The sequence below is a fragment of the Sceloporus occidentalis genome, unplaced genomic scaffold (assembly GCF_023333645.1).
Source record: "Sceloporus occidentalis isolate IW3139 unplaced genomic scaffold, rSceOcc1.0.p SCAF_48, whole genome shotgun sequence".
In the NCBI taxonomy this organism is placed as follows: domain Eukaryota; kingdom Metazoa; phylum Chordata; class Lepidosauria; order Squamata; family Phrynosomatidae; genus Sceloporus; species Sceloporus occidentalis.
In genome coordinates, this window is record NW_028317028.1 from 2,457,827 (window position 1) to 2,477,500 (window position 19,674).

Consider the following 19,674-nt stretch of genomic DNA (forward strand, 5'->3'; position numbering starts at 1 on the left):
CCAATATAAGGTAGCTGCTTCAACTCTCTCTTGGGCTAATATGGCTATATCCTTTTTTTTGTTATATCGGAGAGAGAGAAGAAGAAACAAATAATCACCATTTCAGACATATCATCAAGAGTCCGTCCTTTCATTTCATCCACTTCACTTTTTAAGGCAGATACTCTTTCTAGTTCTTCTTGGGTGTCGCTGTACCCAGAAATGCCTCGTTTTTGTTCAATAACTTGCTGCAACAAAGAGAAAAAAATATACATATATATGTACACACACACACAGTATTGTCACTGCTGACCCACACATTTATAGCAGCCACCTTAAATGAGGTGGCAGCATAGCAGTCCCAAATTTGCCATGACAGTCCCCACAATTATTATTAGTTATTGATTCATATAACACCTTAATATTCAGCAGCACTGTACAATGGGTAAACAGCACATAGCAAGTAGTGCATAATGTAATTTTATCTACAAAAACTAAAAGAAACAAAAGGTAGAAGATTAGACTTATGCTCAAGGAAATGATCCTCCAGCAGTGTGTGTGTGTGTGTGTGTGTGTGTGTGTGTGTGTGTGTGTGTGTGTGTGGTGTTTGTAAGAGAAGACATGTTTCTCCACACAAAGCAATACCACTCGTGGACATGTATCCATCTATAGCAGGGGCGTACAACATGAGACCTGGAGGTGCGGCCCGTGTAAGATCGGCAGCCAGGGCAACCGATCTTACGCGGGCCACACCTCGAGCCCTGCTACAACAAGAGCCCTGCTACTTACCTGTGGGAGAGTCTTTTGTAGTGCACAGAGGAAGCGGAACCCAGCAGAGTTCACGTGACATCACATGACTCTGCTCCAGTCCTGCTTCCTCTGTACAGTACCAGAGAACGCAGAGGTAGGCTGCGCCCCCTGCTGAAGTCTGTGAGCGGCATCGAGGGAGCTGCAGTGCAGGTAAGGGGTGGGGAGGGTGTTTGAATGAGTATGCGTGATTGAGGGAATGAATCTGAATGAATGAGTATATGAATGAATGAGTGTGTGTGTGATAGCATGGACGTGTAAGTGCTGGAACCTACGGATGATGGGACTGTGATTGCTGTTAGCAATCACACTCCTATCATGCCAAGTCCTATCCTGCCCTTAATGCATGGGAACCTCATGCCAGCATACACTGTATACATAGCTGTGCTTGGCTTCTCTTCAACTTTTGAGTGACGCACTTTGTCTAACTCACTCCGAATATTATAGAGGAATCAGTCGCCATGTAAATCTCTTTGCACTTTGGCTTTTTCATGTGTTACAAAGTGTCCTTCATTCAACCAACCAAGTCATATTTTCACAAACGCCGGTTATAAAAAAAAACAACAAAAAACTTGGAATGAAACCCAGCGGAACAGTGGTGTTTGACCATGAAACATATACCAGTAATCTCGACACCAGCTTTCTACAGAAGAGACGTTCTTTAAAATTAGTATGCTTCCCATTTCCGCATTAACATCAATTCATTGTGTTCCCAATCCCGAAACAGCAATTTCAAGTCCTCTTAGACAAACACTGACCAAAACACAGAAGTAGGAAAATACAACCGGTTTACCAGTTAGAAGAAAAAGTTAATAATCACCAGAACCAGATCCCAAGTCACAATGACAAGTAATAATTGCATCCTGGTGTACTACAAGTGAATAATAGTGAATTACCAATTGCTGCTGAATGCTATCATGGCGTTGCTTCAGGATTTGCTCGGTTCTCTGCAGTACTCCGCATTCTGCGCCAAGTTCTGCCAATTCTTGCCGTTTCTTCTTAAACACGGAGCTCTTCCCACGAAGCTTGCTGACATAACGTTTAAACTGCAAGAGAGAACAAGGTGTTAATGATTGAAAATATCACTGCACTGGATGACAGCTATACCTATATCAGAGTACATTACCGTAACACAAATAGACCAACAAAATAAGATAAAAAGCATAGCATCTACAATAATGAAAGGAGATATTAAAACAATGACATAAATAAAATGACAGGGACACATAAAATCAATTCACTAAAGGTAGGGAAACCTGGAAACCTGTGTTATTAAGATACCGGATTTGCTCGATTATAAGACGAGGTTTTTTTCAGAGTAAATGCTCTGAAAAATACCCCTCGTCTTGTAATCGGGGTCGTCTTCTAATCAGACCTCAAATGAGGTCTGACTATTAGACTAAGATCCAGATCCCCCGCATCGCTGCAGGGGACCTGGATCCTCCTGTATGGTAACCTCAGCTGCTGCCGGCGTCTATCACCGAGCGCCAGCGAAAGTGCCGGCAGCAGCCGAGGTTGCATACGCGCATACCTTCCTGCTCCCGGGATAGCCCGCCCACTGCGGGGAAGCAGAGCCGGTTGGGGAGATTGCTGCAGGACCGGGACCCGGCGGCACTGTGCCGTCCCAAAGCAGATCCGGTAGACCTCTTCAATTTTCTGGAGGAGGCGGGGCCTAGCGGGGTCACACAGCATCATGCTGAAATCCCGTGGGAGCTGCAGCAAGCGCCTGCTGAGGCATCGCGGTGAGTGAAGTGCCTGAGTATATTAGTGTCTGGGTAGGTAGGTAAGTGTCAGAGTGGGTAGGTAAGTGTAAGTGTCTGGGTGGGTATTTTAGTGTCTGGGTATGTAAGTGTCCCCCTATATGCCACTCTGTCCCATGATATGCCTTTTAACCCCCTATATGCCAGGGTGGCATATAGGGGGTTAAAAGGCATAACATGGGGCAGAGTGGCATATAGGAGGGTATAAGGCATGCCTGGGGGCAGATGTGCATAACTGGCTGCAGATAAGCATAACTGGGGGCAGGTTGGTAAATAAAAGGAAATTAAAAACAAAAAAAAATAGACATGAATTATTATTTACTAGTAAAACTTTTTTCCTATAGGGTCGTCTTATAATCAGACTTTTTCTTTTTTTTTCCTAAATTAATATTCAGATTTTGGGGGTCGTCTTATAATCAGGGTCGTCTTATAATCGAGCAAATACGGTACATTTCTGAATATTTTTTTATGGAGACCTGTTATAAAGGAGTTTCAGATTTGCCTCTGCATTAGTGGGATGACGTTGATTAGATTAAATACAACAAGAATATAGAGAAGCAAACATTATTTGGTTAGAATTGTGTATGGGCACAATGGCTGTAAATTGTAAAAAAGCTATTTGATGAGACATTTAAACATTTTTACATTTGAAAGGCAAGAGGTATGCCTTTGGAACTGAAGTGGCTAAATAGCAAAATAACTGTAAAAAATAGCAAATCTATCCATTTAACAAAATATGACTATGCCTGCTAAATAAATTGTCAATTTAATTAAAACTTTTTTTTTAATTTAGTAATCCAAGGATAACATTAATTCAAATCTTCATAGCCCGTGGAATAAAAATAAGCTCTGCTAAAAGTGTCCTGGGCAGAATGCCCAAAATAAAGGCTAACCTCCTCGCTTAATTTCCTCGGTCATGTGGCAGCCAACCTTTTTTTTTCTTTTTGTATCCAGTTTTTTTGTCTACATTATAAGTTGACTGCAGAGGGGGAAAAAAGCCTGAAATGGTGTGAATATATAGCACTTTACAATGTTTGGATAAATGTCAGGATGACGGAGGGGCAACAGGATAAATGAATGGATGCTGCCACTATTTGCAGATGGTTGTACAAGCAAGAAATTAATAATAACCATTGTTTAGGTGCCAATCTGATGGTTTGGGAGCGGAATAATACAAAACTTGTATGGCCTCTTGTGGGGCTTTTGAAGCGGCTCGGCCAGTATTCTGCTCAGTTGGTGAAGAATAGTCAGAATAGTTCAGCTCAGTGTGGTAGGAAATAAAACGTGAGATAGCAGACTCTAATGAATCGCTATACTACTATAAATGACAGCTGGGTTAATTTAAATGGACATATTAATACACAGATTAAAGTTTGGTGGACGACTGAACATCTTTATACATTTTAGGTTATATTCTAACTTAAAGAGACACTCTAGTCCAGGGGTGGGCAATTAATTTTCCCATGGGGCCACATGAGAAATTGGAATGGTTTTAGAGGGCCAGACCTCTACAAACTACAAACCCCGAAGCCTTGTCCATTTTGTTAACTTATGTGCTGTTTAATAAAGTTATTCAAGCCTACGTCATTGGTAGAGGTGCTTGAATAAGTAAGGCCTGAATAACTATTAGCACAGCACAGAAGTGAACAAAATGAACAAGGCTTCGGAGTGCATACCGTATTTTTCGCTCTATAAGACGCACCTGCTGATAAGACGCACCTAGATTTTAGAGGAGAAAAAAAAGGAAAAAATATTTTGAGCTAAAAAATGGGCTAATATATTTATTACAATAACTGAATAAGCTATGAACACAGTAAGACACACGCAGTAAGACACACACAGACACAGTAAGACACACACAGACACAGTAAGACACACACAGACACAGTGAGACACACACAGACACAGTAAGATACACACAGACACAGTGAGACACACACAGACACAGTAAGACACACACAGACACAGTAAGACACACACAGACACAGTGAGACACACACAGACACAGTAAGACACACACAGACACAGTAAGACACACACAGACACAGTGAGACACACACAGACACAGTGAGACACACACAGACACAGTAAGACACACACAGACACAGTGAGACACACACAGACACAGTAAGACACACACAGACACAGTAAGACACACACAGACACAGTAAGACACACACAGACACAGTGAGACACACACAGACACAGTAAGACACACACAGACACAGTAAGACACACACAGACACAGTGAGACACACACAGACACAGTAAGATACACACACACACAGTAAGACAGACACACACACACAGTAAGACCTCCCTCCCTAACCCCCCTTCTCAGTATCTCCCCTCTAACTCCCTAACCCCCCCTTCTCAGTATCTCCCCTCTAACTCCCTAACCCCCCCCTTCTCAGGATCTCCCCCCCCGCCCCGGTCACTTACCTTAAACTCCTGTGTTGGAAGCGTGAGGCGTTTGTCTCGGGTGCCGGCGCTTCACTGCTGATCGCCGGCGTCTGACGTCAAATGCCGGCGCCCAGCGTAAAGCGCCGGCACCCGAGACAAACGCTTCCAACACAGGAGTTTAAGGTAAGTGACCGGGGCGGGGGGGGGACACCGGACTCATTGGTGAGTCACCAGGACACTCTTTGCGGGCCGGTCCGAGCTATTCAGCGGGCCGGATGTGGCCCGCGGGCCGTGCTTTGCCCAGGTCTGCTCTAGTCCCTACATTTGTTTTTCTTTTTTTTGTAGTATACATGACCAGGTCACCCCCATTTTTTACAGATTGGCTTATGTTTTCCTTCTGATCACCTGTTTCACAGGCATCTGGTGCATGTCGAGGTGCCAGTTAGCATACTTTTAAAAATGTTGTAAAAAGAGAGCACATTCTGAGTTATTCAGTGTATAAAGTCTGCCTAATAAAATAATTAGAAACTCTAGGCCCTCCTCATCTTCTGTTTCTCTTTGTTTAAAATTAGTATAACCTCATTTTAGAGCCCTGTGGAACCTGTTAGTGCTATATAAAAAAAAGATACAACGTAAAAAAAAATAAATTAATCAGACTACGTCTCACTCCAAAACAGTATAGTTAAAGTCGCTTAAAGAATCCTAAGAATTTCTACTAAAGGACATTGGGAGACAGTGATACACAAATGAATTTCATATTATATTTTTAAATACCAGGAATAATGAATACTAAAGGGTATTGTAACCTTTTGATTGCTGACGGCCGCTACATTTACTGGCAGACAAATCCTCTATTCATTGAGGGTCTGTTCCAAATGGAGGAGTAAATCAGGAGTAATTTAGTCCTGGAAACAATTCAAAGTATCTCTAGTCCATTAATAGCTACATTGTGATGAGATACAACATCCTATATGTGCTTTTAAAAAAAGGTACTATTTTTTGTCATATGAGCATATATTTCTTTACAGTAAGTTTATGACTAGCCATGTAAGTTTATGTGATCTGCAATATAAGACTGTAATAAAATGATCAAAAGGTGTATGTAATTATTTATTAGCAGGCACACGGACAGTGTTTCTTATAGCAGTGATGATTTTAATATTTAGTCAAAAAATACACTGTGTTCTATGTAACCAAAGGATTTTTTTTAAATGGCAGACGAAACCTTAAAAAGGAATATTTTACATTATAAAACGTGGAGATCGAGAATAATGCAACGAATATTTGCTAACAATTCCTATTGACGTTTAATTCTCACCTCATCGCCTCTTAGAATTTCGGAACCGTCAATATCTCGGGCTTGGCTGGATTTTTGTGCAATTTCCTTTTCTAAGTTAGAAATCTCCTCCTTTGCCTCTTGTAATTCTTCGGCTTTGGTCTCCTTCTTTCGTGCAATGATAGCAGCCTGTGTCAAGAGTTCATGCAAATAGTTCATAAACATATATAACCCATATTATGTGTATGCATGATTAAAATGTTGGCAATAATGCAGTGCATTGACAAATGTACTGGTCATGTACTCATTAATTGTGTTCTTGAGGCTCACAGTCCTTAAAATGACAATATGCCTTACATAAGTATTAGTAAAATTGCCAATGTTAGGCAAAACAAAATAGCAAGCTATATGACACCTTTTCTTTATGTTTAAACAGATATTACAGTGTCCCTATTCAGCACCACATTAAAAAATGTAGGAGAAGCTACAGCGCACCACTCCCTGTGACATGTAGGATATGTGTTTAGCAAGTGCATATGGACTATTCCCAATGCCTTCATATATCTGCAAGAGGCCAAAACCAAGAACTTAGAAGGGACAGCTATCATACACATTGAAGTCCACGAAAGTGCATATGATGGCTGGAGTGTCCCTTTAATTCCATACAAAATAATCACCTGCTCTTGAAGCCAACTTCCCATAAAGCAACATTTGAGACATTATAGTCATGTTTAACTCAAAACATGAAGTTTATTTCAGTTGTAGCATAATTGTCTTGCATGAGCCCTATGGAATGCACGGTATATTACTACTCATTGTACTAAATATCCTGAAATATAATGTCAATGAAGGTCATCGGGGTCATTGTGGGAACCAGAGCTGCATTGTTACAGATACACAAACACATACCTGCTGTCTAAAAATAGACAACTTATCATCCATTGGATCATTTCTCATTCGCTTTTCAATAAGCTGATTAATTTCTAAATTTACTTCATGGATCTGAAAGAAATAAAACCAGTCAATTTGTTTTACAAAACTAAAAACGTTTGGATCCATTTGCAAGTAATTTATGGCGGACAGTGCTGTGGAATATGCAGATACTCCGATCTGCTACTGGAGTGGCCTGGGGGAATTGCCCAATATGGCAGGGTCTGGACATCTTTAGTGAAATTATGAAAAACATTTTCATTTCATATCTATTTTTTGTTTTTGTCAGCCTGCAGTCAGCAGCAGCCATGGCGACAAGTAACACAGCAAGCAGATCTAACATTATTATAATGCAGGAAATTACATTGCGGCAGAACTGTTCTATAGCTACGCGTCTTCCTATATTTGGGAAGAAGGTTAAAATATAATAAGAATTCCAGGATTACAACTTCGATTACTTTACAGGTGCAGATTCATCTTATGAAAATCTCATTATAAAGACACACATAAAAACCTTGACCTTTCTTCATTTGGAAATGACGCTATGATTATCATTCCAATGGCATCCGTTACCTTGGCTTTGTAGATGCAGCTTAAGGTACAATTCAAATACATACATAAGGAACCCTACCTATCAACAAATACCTTCACTTGCCATTCATTATGCCTACACTTGCCAGTAAGTTCCAACATACAAAACATATTTAGAAGTTTCTGAAGTTGTTTTTCGTTTGTTACATAATTTATGGAAAATACAGTAATCCATTCTGTGGAGCCAACAAATCCCACTATAGATCAATATTTCTAATTTATTTACTATTATTAGGAAGCATTTAGGGATTTTAAAGTATCCCTATTCCTACAGAGCTATTAACAGGTCATCATGCCTTGTGAACCTCTGTCCATTTAAATGGCCTGGAGGTAGTTCAATGGACCCTGGTAGCCTCTTCGACACGCATTATGGCTTTACCTTGGTTTCAAGCTCTGTAAGATCAGACTGGTCCATTTCTGGCTCACTGGCAACTTTCTGCAGCAAACTTAAAGTGTGTCTTTTGCTTTCTAGCTCCTTCGGAAGCTTTTCAGAAACCATATAGGAGTTAAATTTCATCTCTTCTTCTAGTCTTTTCATTAGGCCTAGATAGGAAAAATGTTATTTTGAAACTGTCATATGTTGACATGTGAACAATAAATACCGTATTTGCTCGATTATAAGACGAGGTTTTTTTCAGAGCAAATTCTCTGAAAAATACCCCTCGTCTTATAATCGAGATCGTCTTCTAATCAGACCTCAAAAAAAACGTCCGCTGGGGCCAGGCTGCTTACCGGTGCTTTGGTCGCGAGCAACGTCTCTTCTACTAGCAGCAGGAGAACAGGAAGCTAGCAGAGTGTCACATAATGCTGCCTCCCCCCTCCTTCCTCTGGGGGCGGGGCCAGAGAAGTTGCTCACACAGCCAGGCCCCTGCAGAAGTCTTCGAGTGAGAGATCTGCAGTTCAGGTAAGGGGGTGGGGGAGGGTTTTTGAGAAAGTATGTGTGATTAATGGAATGAATGAGTATTTAAATGTTTGTGAATGACTGTGTGTGTGATAGCATGGATGTGTAAGGGGGGTGGTGGTGGTAGCATGGCATAGGGAGGCTGTACTCACACTCCTATCATCCCCAGGTTCCAGCATATAGTGGCTGCCTTGGCTTGATAGGAGTGTGATTGCTGTTAGCAGTTATATATATATATATATATATATATACCTCCAGAAATGCCTTTTAACCCCCTATATGCCACTCTGCCCCATGATATGCCTTTTAACCCCCTATATGCCACTCAGGCATATAGGGGGTTAAAAGGCGTATCATGGGGCAGAGTGGCATATAGGAGGGTATAAGACATTTCTGGAGGCAGAGTGGCATATAGAAGGTTAAAAGGCACATTATGGGGCAGAGTGGCAAATAGGGGGTATAAGGCATTTCTGGGGGCAGAGCGGCAACCCTGGGGGCAGATTGGCAAATAAAAAAATATTTTTCGCAATCATAGCTTTTATTAAATATGAAAAAATGTTTACATGAATTAATATTTACTAGTAAAACTTTTTTTTCCTATAGGGTAGTCTTATATTCAGGCTTTTTGTTTTTTTCCTAAATTAATATTTAGATTTTGGGGGGTCGTCTTATAATCGAGCAAATTCGGTATTCTTTGGAAAGTTTTAACATGTAGGAAAAGCATAATGTAAGAAAGTCTAAGAATAGAACAGGTTGGGGGCAGGGGCAAGATGGTTCATATTTAGATTCAATTTCAGACTGTATATTTATACACATACAGTCAATCAGCATTGACTTTAATAATAAGAAAAAAAAGAGACAGGAACAAGAAACATACATAGTACGGTTTGCCTATGGTCCAGCATTCATGCAGATGACGCAGTCGCACCTCCATTGATAATCGTGAACTCTTGGTCAGCCATCCTTCCCATTTACTACCCCATGTTACGCATTTGAAGAATGTGAAAACCATGAGGAACCTTCCATCAGGACCTTTATTACACATCTACATTTTGTGACAAACATACCCTCAGTGTCTGATATTCCTCGATCTACAACAGGGGGCTTTAATATTAGATCTTTCTGATAAAATACATGAGTTAAAAAAAATTTCAATGTTCTTCCCTGAGGGGCATTAAATTAAAGCCCTTCATGCACATCCACTAATCTTTATTTTAAAAAGAATGCTATCTGACGCAGAAATTCAGAGAATTAATCCAGATATCACTACTAATCACAACAAATGTACCTTGATTTAGCTTAATTAAATAAGGTGCTCTTACAACAGTATCTCAATCCAAAACTTCCCTTCTTCTTTCAAGTATTGTTATATGATCTAAGGATCAACAGGCTCATATAAAAATATATAGAGACGCAGCCTCTCTGGCTGCAAGTGTTTCTGTTACGAAGAACGGACTGCTTTATTGGACCCAACCTTGTCAACATATTGCATGCACATCCAAAGCTAAAAAAACTTTTTGTAAAATATGCACAGTTGTTTGCTGGTACATAGCTAAAGTATGTAAGGGCCCTACCCCCTCCACAGTCATGAAAAGAATTTGGCTTCTGTTATCTATGGAAAAACTGACTTCATGACATCTCGGAAAACTTCCTAAAAATTTGGGACCATTGGACTGCACGTAAGGACACTCAGCTACCATTTAGGAAGTATCTGGGCAACAAACTGCAGTACAATTGTTCATTGTTGTCTATAACGCCGAATGTTGGGCATGCCTGCCTTTAAAGACAGAAGGTGCATCTGGCCACCTTTTTTGTTTTTTCCCTCAGTTATGTGTAGTATTGAATATCCTTATATATTGAATCTACAGTGTCAAAAGCTAGCATGTTTCTTGTCCCTTAATAGGTAAGGCGTGTGTTATTTCCTTAAAGGCAACTGGTCTAATCGTTTTCCACTATATGGACAAAAGTATTGGGACACCTGGCCATTGCATTCTAAATACATAGACATTATTATGTAGTTGGTCCCTTTGCAGCTATAACAGCTTCCACTCTTCTGTGAAGGCTTTCCACAAGATTTTGGAGTGTTTTTGCGGGATTTTTTGGAGGAAAAGACCTGGCTCGCAATCTCTGTTCCTGTTCATCCCAAAGGTGTTCGATGGGGTTGAGGTCAGGACTCTGTGCGGTCAGTCAAGTTCCTACCACAAAAAACTCATTAAACCCTGTCTTTATGGGCCTTGCTTTGTGCACTGGGGCATAGACTTGCTGGAATAGAAAAGTCCCTTCCACAAACTGTTCCCACAAACTTGGAAGCATTGCACAAAATGTCTATTAATGCCAGTGGATGTTTAGAACTCTTCAGCTATGGAATTAGCAGAGCGTTGGTGATTTTCTTATGCACCATGCAGCTCAGCACTCGGTGACCCTGCTCTGTGACTTTACATGGTGTTCTACTTTATGGCTGAGTTGCTGCTGTTCTCTAAACACTTCCGATAATATCGGTTACAGTTGACCGTGGAATATCTAGCAGGGATGAAATCTAACAAACTGACTTACTGCAAAGGTGGCATCCTATCACAGTACCATGCTTGAAATCACTGAGCTCTTCAGAACCAATTTTTTCAGAAATGTTTGTAAATGCACACTGCATGGCTTGGTGCTTGATTCTATACACCTGTGGCAATGGGTCTGATTGAAACACCTGAATTCAATAATTAAGAGCTGTGTCCCAATACTTTTGTCCATTTAGTATATGTCTATCATATTTACATACGCCATTACTTACTGTTCCCTGATGAATATTGATTCTGTATGAGATAATAGCATAAAGGCCATGTTGGGAGTGTATAAAAGAAGGGGAATCCAGTGGAATAGAGCAGTGTAATGACACGTGAAAGAGATAGCCTAAGCAGCATTCTGGATAGACTGTAATTAAAGTGGTTCATGCTTACTTATGCACATGCATGGGATAGGCATAAAGCTATACTGGTTCTAAGACCCATATAATAACTCAATCATGCAGTGAGCACTTGAACAGTTCCCAGTAATGGCACACTGGATATTGCACAAACGTGAGCAAGCCATTTTAGAAAATGTTGAAAAGGTTTAGGTATATGCAGCCAGACTAAAGCTAATACACTTGTCTGTTCTTTACAATATTTTTAAAGGCAAAATAGATGTTTATTATTATTATTTTACATCAAGGTGTATTTTTTTCTCGTTGTTATGGCAAACAAAATTGATCATTATGATTATGAATAACAAGGGCCGAAATAGAACTTTTGCATGATGTTGTCTTCGCTCCCTCTAAAACTGTAAAAACCCTAAATGTCATAACTTTTCCCACAATGTTGCTCCTACCAATGCGTTATTTGTTGTTTTGGAGAATCTTTGGTCATGAAAAAAAACAGATGGTAGTAAACACTACTGTGAAAGTCCTGAAGACAAAAAGGTTCAACACCCTGTTTTAAAATGCGGATACAAAGGATGCCTTATAACCGGAGAAAGTGGCAGGTGCCTATGATTCTGACCAGGTAACAAAAAAGATGAAATCCACTTGTCAAGTGTAAGAGTGTAGAATGATCAAGACAGGATTTAAGTACATGGCTGTACAGCCCAGGATCGCTAAGAGAGTCACGATTAAGGAAGGCAGAGATAATAAAGAGGGCAGAAGAGAAAAGGTTACTTGCATTAGCAAACTCCTGGTTTCTCAACTGGTTAAGAACACGTTACTCCGAATAAAATCTAGATAAATCTAACTGGAAATATATCAGCAGCTAAGCAGAGTAACTGTGCTAAAACATCTACTGATCTTTAAAATAACTCCAACCAAATGACCTTGGTCCTGAACAGTACTGCCCACTGTAGTTTAAAGCCAAAAATAGAATGTTTGCTATTTATTCTTCTGTTGCACATCTCTAGTTCCCAAACTTAAGGGCTTTTTCCCTTAATGCTGGCATTATGAGGCCCTTTAACAAGCTGTATAATAGTTTGATGGGAAAAAAAAAGTCTAGATGGAGATGAGTTTTAGGTCAGTTATTCTCAAACTATACTGCATGGCAACACTGGCGGAAATAATACATCTAAAAAAAACTTGTCATATTTTGTCACTTTTGAGCTAATTTTATTTCAGATTCCCTATTTCCTTTCATTTAAATCCTTGAACATATCCAAGTATGGTAAAACCGTTTCTGGTGGCGGCATTTGAGGATAGACAGAGATTTAACAAAAGGCCATTTAAAATACTTAACAAGGATTTAAAAACAAGATGGGATACTACCTTTTCTATTGTGCTAACATTTGGTTGAGTGTATCAAACATTGTGTCAACAACACATTGTGTCATCAAAGGCTATGGATCACCTGTTATGGATAGCAGTTGTGTCAGTCAGAGAATTTGCCATCTGAACAGACCCAGTCACACTTAGCCAGGGATAATCTTAATCCAAGATCTGAAAGCAATACTTCACTTATAAAAACACTTTCAGTGAGCAGCTGTATGTATAACAAGGTCTGCCACCACTTAAGGTTAAAAGAAACAGAAGCTACTGTGGCCTCTACAGTTAGTTTGAACAAAATGCTCCATTAATAAATTATTTTTTCCCCCTTTTTTTGACTGCAGCAATGACATTGGCTAACATTCTGTATACCAGGTCACACTGGCAGCAGTGATATGCTTATTTTGGACCTGACCCACAGCAGTTCTCCAACTACCCCCAAAATTTACCATTATTGCTCCTGTACTCACTGCTTACTGCCAGGGTATGATGTCATATCCTGGTGGACTGGTATAAAGGATGTGTGGCGCTGGCTAAATAACACCAACAATAATAAAAACTAAAAGACTAGTAAAAAGGACTAAGACTTGTGATTTTTTTCAGAGTACATTTAATTAAATAAGTTAAACATTTTTTTCCGGGGTACTCAATCAATCAATGGGAAAATTCCACTGTGCCTACAGGAAATACCAAATCCCTTGTACTCTTCCCTATGCCAAAGTATGGTACCTCTGTTAGCAGCACCGATTTCTAGATATAAAACCCTCTTCCTCTGGCTGATGCATTAGCGACTATGGCATGGACAGAAATCCAAAAACTATGACGCCCTCTGCTGAAAAAGGTCGTAAGAGGCACATGTACATACTAACCCGGCATTCCTGTCTGCCAGATATCAGAAGGCAGCCATCAGGTAAGTACCTGGGTAGTGTTTATTAGTGAAAAGCTGCTCATTACAAATACAAATGCAATAAACGACTGTAAAGCATTTTTAGAATTCACTTCTCTTCTCCTAAAAATATGATGTGTCATACTTACTGGTCAGCTACTCATTCTATAGTCTGTTAACTTGCACACATGTTTTACACCTGCTGCACAAAACATGCACAGTAGGGTTTTCAGATGAGTGCCCATCATGAATTGTATTTGACACCAGGTAGTATATGATGTAAGAAAAATGTTAATACAACACTATTCACAACAACATGTTTTGATCCAGAACATTTCAGTAAAATAACTCTTCACAGATAAAACAAAGTTTGAATAGGAATGAGAGGTACTTAAAGAAAAGTAAGAGGGAAAAAATATTTAAGGAGATGGAAACAGTATGGTTGAAAGTATAATTCCCAGGACCCCATGTACCTTAGCTATTTCTGGAAAATCGTTTTGCCTTATGTGTATACACATACAAACCCATGTAGACTATAAATACAACAAAAGTTTACTAACCTTCTGGTTTAGCATCTGCTGCAGCATGGCGCATATTCTTCAACTGCTGCTGTGCCCTTTGCAGCTTCATTTCTGTACTATCCAGCTTAAAACATTAAACAAATGAATAACCAACATTAAGAAAACAAAACGGTAAATAAGTAAAAAATAATGATAATAAAGCAAAAAAATAATGTAGCGCCACGTCATTATATATATATATATATATATATATATATATATATATATATATATATATACACACACACACACACACACACACACACAATACACACGCACTCACACATTAATTTAACCCCTTAAGTACAATGGGCGGTCCCTAAACCCATTGAAAACAATGCATTATGAGCTCGTACATATACGGGCTTTGTCATTAAGGGGTTAAACTACCTAATCATGTATGGTGCTGTCCACACACATAAAATAATATGATTACTAAAGCATGCATTCACTCTAAGACACCACTAAAAAGTGTATATAACACTGGATGGGTACCTGATTCCTCAAAGTCTGCTTCTGTTGGGCAAGATATTCCTCTCTTTCTTTTTCAACTCGCAGCTGCCTTGCAATTTCAAGCATCCTCTGATGATTCTGAACTGTCTCCACCTACATTAAAATGACAGAGGTGATAATTGCTGTCATATCCTTAAGAAAATAAATACACAGTATCATGTGTTCCACAACACCTTCTTAACATTTTTGTATTTACATTGCTTCCAGCAGCTGACAGTCTGGCATTGGATGCAAGGTCTTTAATCGTGTTTGTGACATCCCCTCACCTGATACATCCCCCCTGTAGTGCGGGTGCCGTCTGGGCAGACAGGGCTGTGCTGGCTGATTAAGAGCCCCAGCCAGATTATAGGATCGTCTCTTTGAAGGCTGGGGCTGAATCCACATCAGTCTCTGGGCCGGTTACACAATAAACACAATATAATATATTACCGGGTCACAGTATACAGAACCGGACACAAAAGTGCTCCGTGACCCGGCTAAACTTCATATGACACATGAGCCAGCTAGCCTGGCCCTGTCACAGTGTTGGACTTGGGTCTTCCGTCAGCTGCGTGTTCGGCTCCCTCCTTGAATGCTTAACACGTAGGTCCTAATCTTTGTTTACATTCCTACAGCCAAAGGGCATGACAGCAAAATGACACAGTATCAGCTTGCTCCTTACCCTTTTTTTAAGACGTTCCACTCTCTTCATTAACTGATCCTTTTCTTCTTCCATTGCACTGATATCCTAAAAAAGGATAGAGGGATAATATATTTGCTGTCTAAGATAGTGTGTGTGACAAAAGTCTATGTTTTCCAATTCAGAAGACAGAACATGTATTTCCTTGCGTGAGTATACCCATAACACAATGAAGATACTGACATGTTATAGAAGCACAGACATACATAAAATCTCAAACGGGGCTGAAAGACTGGACAGAAGCACGTGTCTTCAATTATTTATTCATTTAGAAAGGAAGAATATGTTGTGCCTGGGGAGCCATGTCCAGAATAAATTTTACATAAAGAGTATACAGATTAAATAAAAGTTAACAATAGAAAATTAGACATTAACAGAATAAATAGGAATTAAAACTAATCATTTTTGAGGATTTTAGGGTATTTGAAGAAAGAGGAGCTCTGAAGGAGAATGCACCTCGACCTGCTTCCGTTTTGAAATGAGGTACAGCTGGCGAAGGGCTGGTGCTGGATCTGAGATTGTAGGACATGCAGGTAGTAAAAGTGAGCGTGCTGCTCAGGTAGCGGAGGAACCTTCCAGCAAAACGGCTATTTACTAAGCAAGCTAGGAAGTGCTCCAGGAGGCAAGAGGCAGCCAGTTTAGCTATTTTTTAATCTCGCTGCAGGGCACAGCGCATTGGACAAGTGTGTAAAATTTACAGAGATGGGCCTGCAGATCCCTAGAGTCTAAACATTAACATTTCCTGTGTGCATGCATACCTAGAACCGATTCTGTTTTGAAGGCAAAGGGAACTCACACCAAATATTGATTATTGATTTCAAATTTTCTTCAGTTCACTCACTTTGCATTTTGTTAAATGATAGAAATAAGCCATTAAATCTAAATCTTTTGCATAGTATGTTATATGTACATTTTACAATGTAAAACACATTCTATTGTGCTGTAAGATAGATGAAAGTAACAATTACTGATACTACTTATTTTAAAAAAAAAAACAATTCTGTGATGTATTCATGTATGAAACATAAGGTTGGCCTCACCCGTCTAATCTCTGAAGTAGAAAATCCTGAAGATTTCAGTTGTTCGCATTCTTTATGAAGAATTTTAAAATTGTCCATTAGTTCCTCATACTGTAAAAGAAAATTTGTGTTTTTTTTAACCAAATGTTAAATTACAGGTGATGATTATTGTGCATACTAACCAATAGGTAATAAAACCCCTTAAACGCCAAGTACCTAGTTACATTACCCATGAGTTTCCAAAATTTCTGGGCATAATCTGCATTTTTTACAGTACTTGTATTAAACATAAATACAGAATATGATAATTACCATTCTCCTTCAAATTCGTATTGATAGGGTGTAATGTTAGCGGAGTTGATATACCTCAGTCCATATAGAACCATAAAGATGAAAAAAAACATGCACGCCATACCTTCATTACATTTTTGCACTCGTGTCACCCATATATTTTTTTTTTTTCCAATTCACCGTTTATTAAAAAAACAATTGTGACCACATACGAGAAATAAATGGCATACTGAAAGTAGTGTTACAATGGTCATCATAAGGCATATGATGGGATTGGTATACAGTGCATGTAAAACATGAATAAAAAAAAATAAGAAACAAATGACAGCGGTATGTCTAGATCCATAAAAGCACAATATGTATACATAGGACAACATCATAACATAACAGCCCTTAGTGGATATCCCATACATAGCATGGCAGAAAATCACAGAGTGGCATGAAAATAAAACGGAAATTGAGCAGAAGAACGAGTGCATCGTAGAATGCAAAACAACCGAAAACAAGAACCCAACAGTGGACGACGAAGAGAAGCAGGCAATATGGATTCAAAAGGTGTACCGGCACGGCAATGCACAAGAGACCAGAGGACCGCAGAGAGTATACAGACATAGATCTAGAGACCTAGCATTGGTCAAGGACCGGGGGGGTCACCAACAAAACCCGTCAAAACCCTATGAAAGGAGGGGGACGACAAAAATTCCCTCCAAGGGAGCCATTTAAGTCCGTTCTTGTACCCGGCGCCCCTAGAGGAGGAGACCAGGTCTTCCATCTGACAAATGAAATTGACACTAGATAACCAGGCCGAAATAGGGGGAGATATGGGTTGCTTCCAGAAACGCAGAATAATCGCCTTGGCGGCGTTAATTAAGTGAATGGAGAGTGACCTCTTATAGGACCCCAGACTCGATGTAGTATGATGGAGAAGCATACCCTCAGGGGACATGAGAAAGTCGGGATCCCCTAGCTCCTTAATAACAGCAGATACGGCAGCCCACAGGGGTTGTACCAAAGGACAGTCCCACCACAAGTGTAGATAGGAGCCTGAAGCAGCCCCACACCTCCAACAGCAGGGAGAAACCGGAGGGAGAAAGCAGTTCCGCAGGTACCCTATACCACCGCGTGAGCAATTTATAGGCGGATTCCTGTAATTTGCAGGAGGTCGCCCCCTTGTGCGTGAGAACCAAGATCTTATCCCATTCCTCCGTGTTGAAGGAACGTCCCATAAGCTTAGAAAATAAGGCTTTGCAGAAACACGTTTAGATAGAAACATCTTGTAGAGAGTGGAAAGAAGGTGGGAATGTCGGTGGGCGTCGGTACAGATCGACTCAAACGGAGTAGGTGGCACCAAGGGATCATACGCTGGAGAGAGGGACGAAAGAAAGTGCTTAATCTGATGGTAGGCGAAAAGCACTGAAAAAGGTATCGGGGGGTCCTTAACGAAATCAGACACAGGGCGAAGCGCCCCATCCTTGTATAGATGCTCAACCCTCAGAACACCCACCCCCTCAGGCATGAAGTAACGCATAACACCAATCGCCAAGCCGGGTGGGAAAGCTGGATTGGAAGAGACAGGGAACAGCGGGCCAGGAAACCCCATCCAACCCAATTTAAGGAGGTATTTCTTGATAACTGCCAGGGTTGGTGCAACGGTAGGATGTCTACAAAGAAGGGGTCTGCGGAATTCCTCCATCAACCAAGGCACAGCCGAGATCTCAGAGGAGAATACAGAGTTCTCAATGAGAACCCACTGCTTCGGAGCTTTCACCGTCCATTCGGCAATCCTGCGCATATGGGAAGCCACCCAGTACCCCTCGGCGTCCGGGAGGCCCAGGCCACCACACTCCTTAGGACCAATTAAGTAATTAAAGGCAAGTCTAGGGGAGCGGCCAGACCAGATGTACCTTGTAAAGGCCCTATTCCATGCCTTAAGAACAGACCTAGTGAGGAACACCGGGAGGGTCTGGACTATATAAAAAAAGCGAGGCAGGATATTCATCTTAAGAACTCCAACTCGGCCGAGCCAGGAAATATGAGGAAAGGACCATCGCCTCAAATCCGTGACAACCGAAGAGAGGAGGGGGGCAAAATTCACCTCCACCAGAGTGGAAAGATCAGCAGGTATACGCACCCCCAAATACGTTAAGCAGGACTCATATTTATTTTACCTCTTAAGGACAGAGCTGTTTTTTTTTATTATTTCTTGTACCACTTGTGACAATGGCTGTTTTAACGCTTCTGCAGTGTTTGCGTTTAGCTGTAATTTTCTTCTCTTAATATCATTATTTTAATCAGATTGTCAGGCACCACCGGGATTCAAACCTGCAACCCTGTGGATTCTGGGTTTATCACCTATCCACTACTCCACCAGGTAGATCTTGGACTGCAGTGTCCTTCTGCCTCTCCTTGGACCATGCTGTTCCCTAATGCTCTTGAAACACCTGCCCCTCGTTTGGTCAATTAAGGCTTAGTATAAACCAGGCATCAGCATAGCCTCATTGCTAGAGCACTGTGTTCCTGGCCCTGTATACTGAGCTACTGCTTTGCTGCATTTGATCTGTCTCCTGTGTATGACTCTTGGCTACGTCAACGATCCAGTTTTGTGTACCAGACCCCGGCGTGTTCCAGACGTACCTACCTGTCCAGCTGCTTCCAAGCCTTGTGCCCTGCCTGAGAGCTTCCTAGCCGCGTGCCCTGCCCGTGGGCTTCCAGTTTCCTGCCTGTTTTTCTCCTGCTCTCTCTGAACACCTAAAGATGGCACCTAATAGAAAATCTAAAGCTAAAGTAGCGCACAGCCCTGAACTGG

The 19,674-nt window shown here is 40.7% G+C and overlaps 1 protein-coding gene across 1 annotated transcript in view; it reads right to left on the minus strand.

Moving 5' to 3' along the window:
* Positions 1-19,674, minus strand: part of LOC149289087 (intraflagellar transport protein 81 homolog) — a 49,547-nt gene that overhangs the window by 14,216 nt on the left and 15,657 nt on the right. Inside the window, exons 4-12 of the mRNA XM_089491068.1 lie at positions 16,599-16,688; positions 15,541-15,606; positions 14,862-14,972; positions 14,367-14,451; positions 8,126-8,289; positions 7,135-7,227; positions 6,268-6,414; positions 1,683-1,832; positions 99-227 (exon numbers count right to left, since the gene is read on the minus strand). Coding sequence (XP_089347194.1) covers positions 99-227; positions 1,683-1,832; positions 6,268-6,414; positions 7,135-7,227; positions 8,126-8,289; positions 14,367-14,451; positions 14,862-14,972; positions 15,541-15,606; positions 16,599-16,688 — 1,035 coding nt within the window. The remainder of the gene's footprint in view (positions 1-98; positions 228-1,682; positions 1,833-6,267; positions 6,415-7,134; positions 7,228-8,125; positions 8,290-14,366; positions 14,452-14,861; positions 14,973-15,540; positions 15,607-16,598; positions 16,689-19,674) is intronic.